Source organism: Solea solea, chromosome 8, assembly GCF_958295425.1.
Source record: "Solea solea chromosome 8, fSolSol10.1, whole genome shotgun sequence".
Classification (NCBI taxonomy): domain Eukaryota; kingdom Metazoa; phylum Chordata; class Actinopteri; order Pleuronectiformes; family Soleidae; genus Solea; species Solea solea.
Genome location: NC_081141.1, coordinates 27,300,861 through 27,318,402, shown reverse-complemented (window position 1 = coordinate 27,318,402; position 17,542 = coordinate 27,300,861). Strand labels below are relative to the sequence as shown.

General features: G+C 39.9%; 1 protein-coding gene across 2 annotated transcripts; it reads left to right on the top strand.

The window, feature by feature from the left end:
- The first annotated feature begins 5,867 nt into the window (after nucleotides 1–5,867).
- On the top strand, nucleotides 5,868–15,945 carry hdr (hematopoietic death receptor). Of its 2 annotated transcripts, none has more exons than XM_058637068.1 (10): nucleotides 5,868–5,999; nucleotides 8,238–8,391; nucleotides 8,784–8,915; nucleotides 9,031–9,142; nucleotides 10,131–10,222; nucleotides 10,656–10,754; nucleotides 11,712–11,752; nucleotides 11,874–11,930; nucleotides 13,144–13,180; nucleotides 13,604–15,945. In XM_058637068.1, exons 1-10 carry the CDS (start codon nucleotides 5,979–5,981, stop codon nucleotides 13,903–13,905), a joined length of 1,047 nt encoding a protein of 348 aa, XP_058493051.1. In that variant the 5' UTR covers nucleotides 5,868–5,978; the 3' UTR covers nucleotides 13,906–15,945. The 2 variants fall into 2 exon arrangements, with proteins under 2 accessions (XP_058493051.1, XP_058493050.1); XM_058637067.1 differs by having other exon boundaries at nucleotides 11,874–12,098.
- Nucleotides 15,946–17,542: the final 1,597 nt, after the last annotated feature.

Here is a 17,542-nt window from a genome sequence, read left to right as displayed (position 1 = left end):
TGTCAAAAGATAGATGTGGCTACGGAGGAAAAGAAACGGAAAATAAAAGGAAAAAGACGACAGGAGAGAAACTGCTGAGCTCAGCTAGCTTAGCCCCCCACCGCTAGCATGCTAACACAAGTGAAAGACAAGGAAGTGCACGAGAAGATGGGACAAAAGAAGTCTATAAAGAAGGTATTTATAACATAGAGTATTTTAATCAGATAGGTATTTGATTTACTGTATGTGGGTTTTGTTTGTTTTTTAGATACAGCTAAGCCAAAAAGCGACGGAGGGTTCCGTACAGACAAGCTAAGGTAAATGACGCTGTCCCGCGCTGTACTAAACCAAACCAAACCAAACTCTACCATGATGGAAACGGGGCTTTTGCGAGCTCAAATTAATTATTAATTATGATTATAAAACTAACACGTTTTGAATATTTAAGCAGGAGTGTCTTTTAACATAAACGTGTAAGACTGCACAAATTCACTGTTCATAAAATCAAAAATATTCAAATTGTATTAAAATGTATAGTAAAATGTAACCTGTGTGTCTAAATGTGGAGTCATGCTGCTAAGATTTATTCTGAATTGTTTTATATTGTTTATGTAGATGCAGATGATATATCAACAAATGATTTCCTTTTTTGGACATGCTGTTTCTCTCCCTGTTTTTAAATTTCTTTTATGTTCACGCGTTGTTCGAAATAAAGCCGTCATTCATGTTGCACCTGTAAGGTTTTGGTCGCCTGCAGAATTGACTGTCAGTTTCTGGCATTTGTAGGTTTGGAATATGGCAGATCTACAGAGTGAGTATTATGAAAATCACATACATGGACTGTGTTATTATCTTAAGATGTCATCACTTTCCACACAGAAACACGAAGCCCAGCAGAGCACGAACTGGACGGTGACAATAATAACTTCCCGCCTAAGGGAGCGTGCTGTACATGGAGGCTTTCATGCAGGTATGGATATAATGTACTGCACACAGGCTTTGCCTCTCGTATAAAAATGTATATGTACACACAGTACAGATAATAAATATGTTCATATCTTTTCTGATACCCACTACGGTTCCTGAGGGCATTCAGCATGCAGTATTTTCCCCTGCAGTTTACCACAGCGTCATTGCTGTGACACATAAAACTGTCCAGAGTGAAATCCTCTCAGTGGCCGTTAAAAAAGCCACTGTGCCATGTTGTTGCATCTAAAAAGCCCTTTAAAAACAAGACACTTCCTCAGATTGGACGTCTCAGATGATATTTCACTGAGCCTCTGGTATATAAAAAAGAGAACATGTTCCCTCAAACGTTCCCCTCCTGTGCTATTTAAACCAGTGCTTTATAATGTGAATACAGCCTCATACACACAAGTGTGGGAGGTCACATGCTCTGTTCGTATTCTACACTTTCACAGTATAATCCAGGTCTAATTTGACCCAACCCAAGAATTTTTATTTTTTTTTAAATAAATAAAAGATGCCTTGTGCAATTTCTTTGAGCCACATATCAATCGGGAATGTATGAATACGTTACGTACCATTTGGAGTCGGAACCCAGAATTTCCAAGGTCGTGGGACATCGGGCTTAGATTTCCAACTCGGAAACTCAGATTAACCTCACATAGCTCGAGTTAGGATTAGTGAGGGAGTAAAGTTTATTTATATACTGCACTTTTCAGGGATTAAAAATCACAAAAAAGTACAATTGCAATTGGGTGACGTCGCTCCCATTTTTCAGTTCCGATTTTAATGGAATGCAGTGGTAAAGCAGTGATTACCAAAGTGTGGGCTGTGGTCCCCTAGTAGACCATGATGGTACTGCCAGTAGACCACAAGGCCAAAATGGTTTTGTATGTCAAGAAAAAAAAAATAGTAAATCAATTCAACTTAATATTGAGTATATTTAAGGTATAAAGTATATTGTTTTTACACCACTCATTATTGGAGAATCTAGTATCATTTCTTACCTATTTTACCTATTTATTAGTAATGATCTGAATCTATATGATAATTAAAAGCAGGAAATGGAAAGGATATTTTGTGGTGATTTAAAGCTGTGATTCCCAAACACTGGGTCTGGACCCGCAGAAGGGTCGTCTGAGATGTTTTTTGGCTCAACCCCGGAAATATTGCGCAATCGTCCCAATCTTTCAGTTAAGATTTACTAGTATGTTTAAAATAACATGAATGAAATCAAGTTGCTAGTAATCTATTGTGCAAAAAAAACTCCCTACTGTTTCTTCATGTCATTGCAAAACAAACCTTGTTTTTTACTCTCTCAGTCCTTATCAGGCCATAAACTCACTAACCCACATGCATCTATGACTAATTCGTCAGTAATGTGTTTGAGTGTGTGTTTTGCTGCATACCTCTTATTATAGGTGTGTCCTCCCATTCTTGTTGACACAAAGGTTATAATATAAATCATTACGAAATCCAGCACCTGTGAGTCTTGAGTAAACAGATAACTGTGTGTGTTTAACATTGAAGGTAGTTTGACTCTGTGCCCCATGTTCAGAAGGAAGAAATAAATGCTTATGTTTTTAAAGTCATAAAAAGAACTCCTCTGACTTTGTCACCCCCACAGGAAAATAAGTTACTAAGTTACTATACACCCAATTTGAATGATTAAACTAGGACTGCACACAGTCATTCGTAATATCCGATGACTGTGACAAATTTCATGTAGTTCTGTTACGTCAAACCTTTCAAAAAGTGCAATTTGAAGTAGTTTTCCTGCCTTTTTAACGTCAACTTTGTTGGAGCGCTGAGGCCACCCCTTTTGACGTAGAGGAAGTCCTTTAATAACTTTTATTCATTAACTTGTCTCGAACATATGGACCAAGTTAGACACGGCTAGCTCAAACGTGCTTGGACAAATTAGACGAGACATTTTTGTGTTTCCAAAATGGCCATGTTCTGGGTGGGCGGAGCTAATGGAAGTACATTGGACATTTGTTTGGAATCATGAGAGCATGTGTACTAAGTTTGGTTAAAATCGGAACAACTATGTGCAACTATGTGCAGGATAGAAAAAAACTAAAATTTAGCATTTAATGTAATTTTGGCCACTTTCTATCTTGTCAAAAATTCACAAAAATTCCTCAAGATACTTTGGATTAACCCCGCCACACTCACCAAATTTCAAAACCCCGCAATAACCAGGTACTATCACTAATGTATCTTTAAAAAACTTCAACGGTTCTTTTATCAGCGACAGAGGCTTAAACTTTAACAGCAAGTCCAAGAGTAGATGTTTGAAGATTTAGAAATTGTCAATCATCTTTAAACACCGTAGGTTTGGTATAGTGATGGCACGTCCGGTAAAAGTTACATAATGTTGCTTTAATGAGGCGTTATCCTCGACTACATGCCCTTGCACACAGCATGGCCTTCCTCTCCGTGCAGAGCAGAAAGAAGATTTCCCATAACTTTAGAATTGATCTTGAACTTAGAGCAACAGTTGCGCAGAAAGCCACACGACTCCGCTTCATGTCTTATCTTCTAAAAGAAGTGGCTCAGACGTTTTTGACGCCTTATCTTTAAAAACACACAGTTCCAGCACAGTGCAGGAAAAAACAGCGCAGAAATCGCTCCACATGCAGAAGACTGTGAGGTGAAAGTGTACAACTTAGAAGAGGATGTTGATGAGAGAAGACTACAGTCACTAAACTTTTAGAGTTTAAAGTTTAGAGCGGTGTTTACCAAACTTTTTATAAAACGACCCAAAATCGTGAAATAAATCATGAAAACAGCAAATATAGCGACTCATTTACAGCCAAAGCTGTCACACTGAATATAATTTCCAATGGGTAAAGGGATCAACTTCATTTTATCACATCAATCTTAAATAAAAGGTTTGTTTGGAGCCCAAAGCTAAATCTTCCGTGCGTCTTCCGTGCCCATATTTGTCCCAGAAGTCGCACAGTTGAATTTCCTTCTTCCTGTTTGTCTGCATATCTGTAATATGCAGACAACTGCTCTTTAGATAAAGTGAAACTGGCACACGCACGAGAATGGGGTTTGCTAGAAACGGTGACTATGGAAGACTTCAGACGACACGGCCATGACACTCAGTGTCACATTACACAGCTTTGATCCAGAGACGTCTGGATGATAGACATATTTAAGCCGTATTTGCCATTGTTAGCGACAGTGTTTGGAATAACGCCGTTTAAAAGAACGGCATTAGGTAACGGCGTTATTTTTTCAGTAACGGGGTAATCTAACTAATTACTTTTCCCGTCGTTACAACGCCGTTAACGTTACTGGACGTAAAATGCGGTGCGTTACTATGCATTGATTGAATAAACTGTGTAATCCCAACGCACCCCTGGCTCACAGCTAGTGAGGAGGCGGGTTAATAACGAGGTAAGGAATAAGGCTACAGAGCTAAACACACTTTTTTGTTGTTTAAAAGTTTACTTTTGTTGTCTCAGGTTGAGAGAGTTTGATTTAATCTGCTAGAGTTAAATGCACTTTATATGGTGTAACTGTTTACTTTTCTTACAAAGATAATACTTGAAGTGCAGGATAAACATCTTGCAGTCTGTCGACGTGCAATAAATATAGAAAGTTATGTACAAACACCTGTCTGTTCTACTCATTTCAACTGACTTGTGAAAACTACACAAAAAAATCCAAATTCTTTGACATATAGCAACTTTTTTTAACAGTAACGCAAATAGTTACTTTCCCTGGTAACAAGTTACTTTTATTATAGAGTAATTCAGTTACTAACTCAGTTACTTTTTGGAACAAGTAGTGAGTAACTATAACTAATTACTTTTTTAAAGTAACGTTCCCAATACTGGTTAGCGATTGTTAGCAATACCGGTCGATAACAACGCTCTACGTCAGGGGTCTCAAACTCCCGGTCCGGGGGCCACTTCCACTAACCCTAACCTTTGAGTGAAATGTTAAAATAGATAGATAGATTTAAGATAAAAATTACACTAACGGTTAAAATGTGCATACAAAGCTAGAGTTCTTTCTTGTGTTGTTATTTAATATGAAGACAATATGAACAGCAGTGCTGTCAGTTCATGAAAGGCTTTGATTGATTTGTTATTTAAGAATGAGGCCAAAAACATTTGCACTTACTGTGAATTTAATAGTTTTGTAATATTATCATACAATACTTGAAAATAAACACCATTTTCAGAAATATTTGTGATTTTTTCTGAAGTGGCCCCCCACTAAAATGACAGTGTCAGCATTGGCCTCCCAGCTCATTAGAGTTTGAGACCCCTGCTCTACGTGGTATATTGCGCATACAGACAGCATAGCAACATCCGGTTATTATCTACGGTTAAAATTCAAAGCGGTACGCAAATGTGTACGAATGATTTACTGTGAAACGAATAGTAAAAGTAGAAGTTATGCAGGCTATTGCAAAAGACCAGGGGCTACTCCAAGTATGACTACATGCAGGAATAATCAGACTATAAATCGCATTATCCAGGTATGTTAGTCCGACTAAGACTAGCTCCATTTTAGTCGGACTACATGACATTAAGAAAAGAGAAAATGATTGTCTTAGTAACTAAACTTGGACTTTTAACATGCGTATAAACGTAAGTGTGTTGATATTGTCACTGCCTCGCACAACCTCACTTTAAAAAAGTCTGAACTGTTACTTTAACACCAGTGGAGGGAGTTTTATTTTGCCAAATTTTTAGAAAATGTTAAAATATTTATCTTTTAGGTGTCTTTCTTCATTCAGCTTTCGTAAGTTTTCACTTCTTGTACAAACATTTTATGTTTCTATTACTCATAATGACTGAGTTTACCTTACCATTTCCGGCTGTGGGCGGGGCAAATAATCAGATTGGTCCACGCAGGGCTGATGACACTGACGTGAACTGGCTCCGCCTCCAAGCTATATATTGGGTTTTGACACCTGCGTATTTGAATGTCAGAAGAAGACGTGTCTCACAGAGTTGTCAATTGGTGGATTTAAAGCAACTTTTCCGATTATATATTTATAACAAATGATGACAACATTCTTAAAGGTAAGCTTTGAATATGAACGTTTTAAGTTTATTTTTACTCTACAGTTGGTTATTCTGTTTTTCCTGATTGTCCATTGTAAGTTATTTCTAAACGTCTGCCATGATAACGTTACAATAATGATTAAAACTAGCGTATGTATCTGTTGACGTTTCTACGTGGACGTCTTTTTTGCTTTCTTCCATTCACGTGTAAGTGAATGGCGTCACGCTGCTTGAGCCCAGGTGTGAAATTCCCCGTCGCCTCGAGAAAAGTAACACACACACACACACACAGATTTTCTGGAATCTTCCATCGTCTAAATACCACATTGAAGCACCTAAAGTTCACCATTCGCGGCAAATTAACGATGAACTATTCAAAAATGTTCACTAACGTTCTCAAACTCTGGACACCGGCTTCCTATTTGCAACTCCACACGATACCTCCTTCGAAATTATGTCAATTTAAGCAATTGTTGAAGTCTGTATCTGTACATAATGTTAGACCTGGGAGTAAACTATGTGTTATTGATATGTAGATAGTGGGCTGTAATTCGGCGAGGTAGTGATGCACCAAAACAGTGCAGTAGCTGAGGAGTCGGCGTACAAGTACTACACAATGTTTGTTTTTACCGGAATGAAGTGCTGTTTGTTGAATGAAATTCACGCCGAATTAAAGCGTATCCATTAAAGATTCAGACGGTGTATTGTTAATGTTTGTCTAGTGCTGTCTTATGTATTTACGTCCTCAAAATCATTTTAATTTAATTATAATGAAATCGTGTTGATTTCCAAAGTCTAACAAACTTCTTCACTACTTTACTTTTGCGCAGTTTTATTTAATAATGAAACGAATGTTATCGTTGAGGCAGGGCATTAGTTTATTTACTTTATAATGCAGGAGTGAAGGTGGCGGCAAACAACTACAGAGAGTTTGTTTGTTTTTACCTGAATAAAATGCAGTTTATTGGATTTAATGCAAGCCGAATTAAAAGTGTGTCTCCCAAAGGTTTGCTTGAGCTCTTTAATGCATTAATATAGCTGTTTTACTACGTCTGTGGTGTTATTCAATGTTAAATTGTTTAGTTTTGCAATGAGGATCTGTATGATTTGTTCACTTGAATGTCTAATAAACTTGTCCAGAAGCAAAAACAAATTATTATTTTTTTCAATGCCATTTTATTTGTTAATTAAAAGTAGAGGTATGTGTGTTTTTTTTTTTTTGTTGTTGTTTTGTTTTTTTTAATGTTAGTGTAAGGGGCATTATGAGTGTCATGTGTCCTCACACCCTTATTTGGTTATTTTCCTAAACCTGACCAGGTGTTGACTCTATTTGGGCATTTTGGCACAACGTTGTTGTGTTCCACTCAACCTGTGACTCCATTGTTTAAGACTCTCCCTCTCCAGGTGACAGTAAATGAATCTCAATCAGGGCGTTGGTTTGTTTGTTTAAGCATTCCTGGATGAACTCTTGCCAGTTGTTCCACACATGCTTTCACCCCCACCTTGATTCTAATGTGGCTGAATGAAAATGTATTTAGTTGGTCTGATGTGGTCATGTGACATTGCGTCATCGTTCATATTGCTTAAGGAAGCTTTTGAGACGCATGACTCATATTTTTATTTTCCCCCCACTTCATGTGTCAAGTCTTCAAAGCAAACAAGTCATTTCCGATGAGCGGTAGTTGTGTGTTTGCGGAGGAATTATGACTGTTGAAGTTTTGCAATATCAAATAAATGATTTTCATTGTTGATCACTGGCCATAAAATGGTGGGAAAACCATTTGTACTCAATGAGGGGAAAAAAAGAAGCCACAAAATAGTTTGAAGCTGAAATCACAACATTTGCTTTTAATGGTTGAGTGATTTGAGAATGAATGAATGAATTGTTACAGCCCTAAATGGCATATATGCATCCAACATGGTCCAAAAAGCTTCATAAAGCTATGATTTATTTTTTTTTTTTTAGTGAAGAGTGGAGCCCCAAAAAAAGTTATGTATGTGATAAATTATGTGCATTACCTGCTTGATCAGTTGATAGATAATGTTGTTTTTTGGACATTGTAGCTTTTTCCATTTTCCCACAATCACAAATCATTACAAGCCAAGTAAGGACAGGTCTTGTTTTCAATGTATCTGATGTCTAAAGTTACGTAAAACTGCAAATATTTTGACAATGAAACCCAGAACTCCAGGTGTTTTGTGTCATTACGATGTCAATGAAACTGAGCATTGTTCTAATGTGTTTTCTTGTGTTAGTTTTTGTTTTTGGCGTGCTGGGCCGTCTTATGCGCGAGGTCATTGCCGCTGCCTGGCGTGGACTCTGTGGGCAACAGGACTCGGCGAGATGTCCATTGCAGATACGAGCTCGAGTACTCGCATAACAACCTCTGCTGTGTGCTCTGTCCAGCTGGTAAGCTGCATGGAAGAAAACAATGGCTACATCCGCATTACTAAGCTAAAGTGACACAATTGGCATAAAAAAATACAAAGTCAGAGCCCCGTAATCCAGGTGCTAAACATTGGCGCCGTCAACCTGTAGGGGCCACTCGGTAAATTCAAGAGGCTTGCCCCCTTTCGGGTGAAATCTCCCTCTGCAAATTTGTTGCAATTGCTTCCATTTTTCAAAACACAGTTTCACAAATATGACATTTGTTGCTGCATGTGGAATGTTTTTTGTGTCAAAACAACATAGCTGGTAACCTGAATGTAGCCAATTTGTCATCAGATTGAATCAGAATTTGACTAAAGGAGTCATGGAGCCGGCTTCTTCTTTCTTTAATTTTTTTTTGTCTGTTCTATTAGGAACACACATGACGGCACACTGCACCAGATCTGGGGAGATGGGGAAATGTGAGGCGTGTGACGACGGGTTAACATTCACCGAACACGGCAATGAACTGAATCGGTGTAGGGAATGCAAACGGTGTCGCTCAGGTAAATACCCAAATACCGCGTTGCACCATCGTGAGAATCAATATCCAACCTATTCAGTGTTGTGTTTCGCGAGCGTAAACTCGGACTTAACAAGATCTCGTTCTCACTGTCTCAGATGAGGAGCTTGTGAAGCCGTGCACCACCACTCTAGATGCGGAATGTCAGTGCAAATCTGGACGGTTTTGTTCCCCGGACGAAGCCTGTGAAGTGTGCAAGAAATGTAAAAGGTGAGTGTGTGGAAATCAAACGCTTTGATCTGTTTCACATATGCTGTGTTTCCATCATGGTACAGTATTGTGCGGTGTGGAAGGGTAAAGCCCTGGGTCATAAATTGTGCCATTACCTCAGGGATTAAGATCACAAAAAATGAAGATTATTTTGAAAAGGTTGCTGGCTTTGTTTTTCTTTGGAAACTCCAGGATTACATTTTAGTTACTGCAGCAAAGTAGACTCTGTTTTCATGGAGTTTGTCCTTCTGTTAACAATTTCCTGTCTACAGTTTTTGATGGATCAATCTGAATTTATAGTCATGGGTTCGTGATCATACAAGTATTTTCCCATTTAAATTTTGGTAAAAATCTATCTGACGATATCACAAAGTCCTGGTAGAGGTCTGCGCTCTCTGCGTGATCTTGTTTCGAACAGGTTTTTATCTGCCACAACTTGCCATCAGCTGTGAATGATAAACTTTCAGTTTCACTTGTATAACTGTTGTGTAATCTGCTCCTGGTCTCTCTCCCTTCTGTCCCCCATTTGCCCTTTCACCACAACCGGCCGAGGCGGGTTTTGTCGAGGGTTTTTGGGTTTTTGGGTTTTTTTTTCCCTCTCTCCACTGATGCCTGGTGCTCGTTGTGTGAACTGTTGGGTTTCTCTTCTCTCTATAACATTGTAAAGGTTTCTGCCTTGATGTGATGCTGTGTGCTATACAAATAAAGAATGAAAAATAAAGAACTTTGGAAACTCTGGTGGTTAATCTCAGATTGGATTAACCACCCGTCGTCAATAGTCAAATGGCTCCAGAGATAAAGGTTTTTAAGTTGAGTTTAATATGGATGCAGATTATTTTGGATTTAAACGTGGATCTGAAAGCAATATAAAGTTTGGATGTAGCCACAGTTTGTACAGATGGGAGAAACTGATTTCCAGACACACCTCTTCAACCGAATTTCCTTTCATGTCTTCAAACCTTTTTTATTTTGTCTGCCTCTGAACTAGGTGTGGAAAGGATGAGGAGGTTGTGAGGAACTGCACGGCCACCACCAACACGGAGTGCAAGAAAGTCCCGCCCAAGTCTGACCCTGGCTCAGGTACAGAACTCGGTGGAACTGCCTTCACTGAACTGATATTAAGCTCATGGAGTCAGATGGTGATATTATTGCTACAGAAACGGTTATTAAAATTGCTGTTACCCTAGTGGCCTGGTGGGCTGTGAAGGTACTGCAGGTGGGCCGCAAATGTCGTGAGAAAATGAACAGATGTGAAGGTTTTTCATTTTCAGTTTTGTCATTAAGCTTCCAATAATCGTAAACTATTCACGAGTAAATAAACTTGCTATTTGTGAGCTGCAGCACGTTCACAAAATGATCAAATAAGTCCAACTGAAGCATGAGTTGATTCAACAAGTAGATATAAAGTCTTAAAAGATACAAAGATTCATTTATTCCCCTTTTTCCAGTTAGATTTTTCTTACATGACTCCATATGTTGTACTAATGTTTGCTTTCTTTTTTTTATCTCTTAGAAAAAACGACACTGATTGTGACTCTTTCATTGATCGGTTCTGGGATCCTCATCATGGGATGTGGGTTTTTGTGGTGGTGGAAGAAAAGGCAAACGACTGGTAAGTGGTAACAAAGTTGGAGTTTTATGGGTTTGTGTGTATGTGTATAAAATGTCCAACGACTGGACGTAGCGTGAGAGGCAGCGGCTGTTTTTTTTTTATTTATTTAAATAGCTTTAATAGACACAAAAAAAATGGATGGGTGTGAGTATTCAATCATTAGCTTGATTATTAAAAAGTTGATCAGTTACTGTAACTAGTTATGTTTTTTTAAAAGGATACAGAACAGGCATTTTTATCAGTGATTACATTTATTTAAAAAAAAAAACTTATTTGTGGTGCAACTGTTATTGCATTTAATTTTTCCAGACATTTATGAGGTTTCTTGAATGCATCTTTAAGTTGCTCCTCTACACTCAACATGTGAATTTCAGCACACTTGTCAATCAGGATAAGAACTACCAAAAAGTCTCTTGGACCCATGTTCCAAACCCAACAGGAAGGCGGCCATTTTGGTCATTTTGCATATGTTGTGTTTGAACAAACTTCTCCTCGAGCTTCACGGCTATCATCTTGAAATGTGGTCAGTTCAGTCACGTTCAGGCAACGTGACGATTAAATGTGAGCAAAAGCTTCACCTTATGTGACACGATGCAGGAGCAAGGGGCCGTCAGAGTTGCTGGCATGTAAGGCTTTGAATTAAAGGTCAAATGAAACGGTGATTAGACCGGTTTGTTAATTATTGTCTTAATAAAGTGTCATTGCGCGTGTGCTCCGTGCCTTCTTTTTAAAAGGCTGCGTAGTTGCTGTAGTTTTCTGGGCACAGAGAGCCGATAAACTGGTCTGCACATGGCCGATATGACGCAAAGTGTTCGGACTGATGATGTCACTGTAGTCCACAGAGAGCATATTCCTGGCCTTTGTTTTTAAGTTTTGATTTGCTCAGAAGTCCAACTCGTGTGACTGAGGGGAATTCCTTTACAGTTGCATAATCCTCTGCTCTCCTCGTTTCCTCAGACCCAGAGAGAAATTCATCTGATGACACGAAAACCGGACAGGTGAGTATTGTTCTGTCTTTTAATCACATGTGAAAACGAGGTTACATTTTCTCATGTTTATTGGATATGTATTTTTATCCAACATGCAGACGAGTTTTGTTATTTTTCTTTCTGCCTCCAGCATGTCACGGACAAATGTCTCAACGAAGAAACCCGAAGGCCAAACTGGCAACAACTGGTGAGAACCGTTCCTCAGGCTGGTACGGAGGAGGAACGTAAAGTGCTGTGTGAAAGCCTCAGCAGCTCAGCCAGTAACTCCCAGCGCAGTCTAACCGGCCTGCCCTGCTCCGCCTACAACCCCCCGCAATGCAGCCTCGCGGTTCCTGTGCCACTGCCCAACAGGAGGGTGAGAGCAGCAGCAGCAGCAGCTCTTCTCCATCCTTGCTTCCTTGCTTCCTTGCTTCTCACCTGCTTCACTGCATGTTTGTTTCTATTGATTAATCAAAACTCGTCTGTCTGGATCCTCTGGTTTGACTCTCCTACTTTCCATACCTTTGTTCTTGCTTAATTCTTTATTTAGTAAAGGTATTCAGCAGTGACAGTATCTAGATTTTACTATTGCTCAGCCACCTGAGCGTATTCTGTCTGTCTAACTATAAAATGGCCCAGAGTTCAGAGAGAGCGCCACGTTAAATAACATTAAATAAGAAGGTGACAATGATTGACAGGGGCAGGGTCTATTGTTTATGGCCTGTCGTTGTTTTTTAATTACCCCTGAGAAAGTTTATTTATAGATTTTATGGGCTTGCGATTCAACAGTTAACCCTCTCTGCTCCTGCATGTTCCAACAGAACATCGGCATGTCCCTCCTTCACCAATTTACATACAAAGTCACGGTGAAAGTGTCCAGCTGTATGCTTTAGCCAGCATTGAGATTCTCCGGAAGAGTCCAGGCTCTGCTCAAAATGCAGAGGAGGAAAATGAAGATTTCGTCGTGTGGACACCCGCCGCACAAATGGCCACATGTACTGGGACAAAAACAAAAAGGGAGAGAGTGGTCCTCTGCATTATTGCCCAAACCCGGTGGTCACTATCTTCACTGTGAGGTCACACCTTTTACTCTTTTATTTATTGTTTTTAATCGATTCCCATAAAAATCCTGTAAAAAAACCAGTAGTTTTGGGGGTTTTTTTTAAAGTCACGTTCTCGGAGTTGACTTCACATCTGAAACACGCTGTCCTCCGTCTCGCTGCTTGTCTGCTGTGTCACGAGTGGCGTGTTCTCTCTGTTGCACCTGTTAGTTAAAGATTAACATCAATTCCTCTGCGTTGTTTCCATTCAAACCTGAAGCACATGACTTAATCCTGTGAAATCATCTGCCCGTTGTTTTTCTTAAAGCAGCTGCTTTAGTTATTGACCGTCTCTCTTTTCTTGTTTTCTTCCCCACATAGAAAGACGAGGACTTCCCCAAACTTGTTCCAGTGAACGGTAACGTTTATTCCCTATATTTATAAATGTATAAATGCCAACTTATTCCAACCAAGTTGCAGTTTGAAAGCCAGATTTTTTTTACATACAGTCACTTTATTAGGTACACCTGTTCAACTGCTTAACAGAATTGTCTCTTTTTGGGAAGCTGATGACTGACAATTAATGTGTTTGTTGGGGGGGGGGGACCCACATGTGTTTAGCCAAATCTGATAAAGAATAACTGTTAAAATGAATTGATTAAGTTTCTGAGAATAAAATCACACACAAGGTTTGGTCCTGACCCTCTCGGTAATCTGTGATGTCATGATTTGGTCAATGTTGGAGGTTTTTTTTGACATGAATTGACCTTCAAGGATCCAAACGTTGGCGAGATGTCGTTGCCGCCCCTGGTTTTCATTTGACTCGTGTTTTCATCCGCAGGCGAGGAGTCTCTGAGGAAGTGCTTCGAGTACTTTGAGGAGGTCCACTTCAAATTCCACAAGAGATTCTTCCGTCAGCTCGGCGTCACCGACAACGTCATCGACAACGTCATCAATAGCAAAGACCACCTTCCCTACGAAGACCGGATCAACGAGCTGCTGAAGATTTGGATAGAGCGGGAGGGCAGGGACGCCAGCTTAAACTCCCTGCTGAAAGCTCTGCTCAATCTGAATCAGCGGCGGACGGCGGAGGTCATCGTAGGGAAAGCTCTCGGCGATAACCTCTATGTATGCGAGTGTTAACGAGGTGCTCTTCTTCTCTAGAGCCCTCAAAAACAAACAAAAAAAAGAAGTGTACTGTGAGGTTCTTGTTGCCTCTGCACAATCCATAATTTGTTGGATCAGCATTGCACCCACAGTGTTCTTTGGCTGGTAGTTACACACTACTCTGCCTAAAACAGTTGCCATCACAAGGAAATGAGTTTCATTCATACCACTTGTGCTTGGTCCAAAGATGCAGACGTACACCTCGATTTTACGACGTGTTCAGGCTCTGAAAAAAAAAAAAAAACTTGAGTTGAAGGTTAAGCTGTAGCGATACCTCACTTCAGTCATAGTGTTTCAAAGCTTTGTCCCTTTATTTGGCGACAAAGCTGCAAACAAGGCTACAAATCAAATTGTTGTTTTGCAGTCAAAAAAAAACATGCTTGATGTCAAGTAATGAAGTATTTTATGTTAGTTCTGCCCTTTCAGTGCTACTTAGTTCTCATGATTAACAGCAGGATCTTCAAATACACGCCAAAATAAATGCTTAGTCTTTTTTGGTCTGTGTGAAAGTAATTTATTCTCTTCGGCTCTCTTGTAGGAGCTGATGGTAAAATTATTTAATTTAAAATAACATGTTCTGTGTGTGTATCTGATGGTACACTTTAAGACATTTTATTTAATTTTGCATTTAGTGAAATTTTCAAATGTTCCTCAGGTATGAATGTCTGCAATTGCACTGATTGAGCGACAGAACACTTGAAACAGTATTTTCAGTTTTTTAAATGCCTTGTGATCACTTTTAAGTGATTACTTGTATTTATTATGGGAAACCATCTAATATATGTTAGAATGTTGTCTGCCTGACTATGTGATTTACAGTGTTTTATTATCGTTGTTAGGCTCGACTTTTAAGGCTCTCTGTTGACCCAAAAAAAACAAATATGTTCCTTGGATGGATTTGCCCAGGAATTCTTTAAATCTTAAATGTCCAGTGTGTAAGATTTGGCGGCCTCCAGTGGTGAGACTGCAGATTGTAATGAAAGGCGGCAGCTCTTTCACTCACTCCTCCGTGTTTTTGTTTACGTCTAAATGGGAATAAACATAATTTACTAAAATGACTTTGTGCTTATGGGCCACACGGTGGTGTAGTGGTTAGCACTCTCGCCTTGCAGCGACAAGACCCGGTTGGAACAAGGGCCTTTCTGCATGGAGTTTGCCTGTTCTCCCCGTGTGTGCGTGGGTTCTCTCCGGGTTCTCCGGGTTCTCCGGCTTCCTCCCACAGTCCAAAAACATGCAATGTGGGGATTAGGTAAATTGGACACTCTAAATTGACCATAGGAGTGAGTGTGAGAGTGAATGGTTGTTTGTCTCTGTCTGTGAGATTGGCACAGCACCCCCCGCGACCCTCTGGCAGAGGATAAAGCGGTAGATGAGCTCAAACTACCGATTGAGACCATTGAACTGCAGGAAAATATTTTACCGGCATTGTAAATCAATTGGAAAAGTTGATGCTCATTTTTCCCATAGACTTAAATTCGAACAGAGTTTTTTGGAACGCGATGGAGTCGCCCCCTGGTGGCTACCTGCTACCCTCAGTCCTACGCCATCGGCTTCACTAATCAAACTGGGAGGCGACGTCCATTTCACTGGGCGGCTCTAAGTAACGCCAGAAATACATTTAAAAGGTTAATTCTCAGGCTGCGAAATAAAGCGATTCGTTTTATGTTTTTAAAGCGATTCAATTTCTCCCGATAAATCTTATTAAATGTCAGACACACACTGGAAGTGAAGAAGAAAAATGTATACACTCCTCCCCTAAATTCCCTGCTCATGAAGAAATGTGCCTTAACCATGTCTCGGTTAATGATCTGCTTTTATAGAAACTCTTTGTTACACTGTTACATTTAAACAGCTTTTTTAATTTTTATTTTTCAGTCCTTTTTCATACACCGGTTTGTCTGCCTGTTTTTTTTCCATCTAATGTTTGAATGTATTCACCTGTTGTTTTTTTTACAAGAGAATCACAACATGTCATGCCTTGGAAAAAAAACAATAAACACAAACTGCCTTAAGAAAGTGTGTGAGGTGTTTTTACTTGTGTCAGAGTGTACATGTGGCATCGTTAGATAACTGGACCACACCCTTTTGTTTATGTCCAGGGTTTTACTTAAGATAACTCAAAAATAAGGTATCTTGAGCTGTAGATCAGTTAAGAAGACTTTAAAAAATCCTTAAAAACATACGTTAATCTCCAATATTTAGCAAAGGAAATGTCTAAAATCTCAATATTTATCCGAGGATTCTGGTGTATTTAGCGACAGCACTGCCGAAAGCAGTGAGCATTCATCAATGTATGTCAATGTGTCCATTAAATTTGAATTTTTAGATGTATTTTGGACTTTTATTGAAAGTCAAACTTCTCAGCAGGGATCGGAGGATGTGTCACGCTCTGGGAACCCGAAATGGAGCTTCTGTTGACATGGTTTTTGTGACATCCAGGACATGTTCTTCATCGCTTTCCAACTCCTGCTGGACCTGAGATGTGTGCCTGGATTTGTCTCATGGCGACCACACTGCCATTTACCGGCGGGAGCTCAATGGGCCATAAGATCGGCACAGAGCAACACTGTCGGTGCCACAACAAAAGGAAAGCTCTGCTCGGTGCCGGGGCCACGTTCGCCTCTGACAGCAGCTGCTACATGTTGTGACCGTGGCACAGCAGGGGGATGTGTTGTTCCCCCCCCCCCCCCCGCTGAGCCCACAGACACTGTACTCCTCCAAACTTTCCAAGGTTGATGGCTGGATGCTTTTCTGTCGGAAAACTGTTTGACTTCATCCCTGAGGTGTTGTGAGGGGCTGCTATAAAGGGATCACCAAGGCCACATGTGCATGTTTTTCCAACGATGACTGTGTCTTTCCTGCCACTGGTCCTGGGTGTAGAGCTGGGTACTTTTGTGCTTATTGAACGATTTTTCCATAATAACCTTTTTATTTTCTTTTTTGGTATAATATAAATGTTTGAGTAAAACAAGAAATCAGCAAGAGAGAGAGAACAAGAAGACTTGACCAATGTGGAGTGGTAAAGTTTTAGCAACGTTTAGCAAAACAATACGTTTAAAAACAATAGTACACTGCTTTTGCTTGTTAGCTGGAAAGAAAACTGGCTTTCCCATCGACCTTATATAGACCAATTAGCTTAGTTTTTTGCTAGCATTTACTACATTTAACTAGCATTGTACTATTGGAATTTGTATACTAACACTTGCAAAGTGTGTTGGCACATTAGCCATGCTTTTTGTAGCCTTTAAAAAAACTTAAAACTAAAAAAAAAAAAAACAACTCTGCTAACTTTGCAGAGTAGGAAAAGCAATACCAGCTTCAAGATAGCTACTGATTGTTTGGTTGAGGCTAGGCCGGTGGCTGGAGGCTAGCAAGTAAACCGATGGTTGAGGCTAGCAGGCAGGGCCGATGGCTGGAGGCTGGCATGCCAATGGTTGAGGCTAGCAGGCAAGGACAATGAATGGAGGCTAACAGGCAAGGCTGGTGGCTGGAAGCTAGCAAGTAAGCCATTGGTTAAGGCTAGCATGCAAGGCCGATGGCTGGAGGCTAGCAAGTAAGGCCGATAGCTGGAGGCTAGCAGGTAAGGCCGATAGCTGGAGGCTAGCAGGCAAAG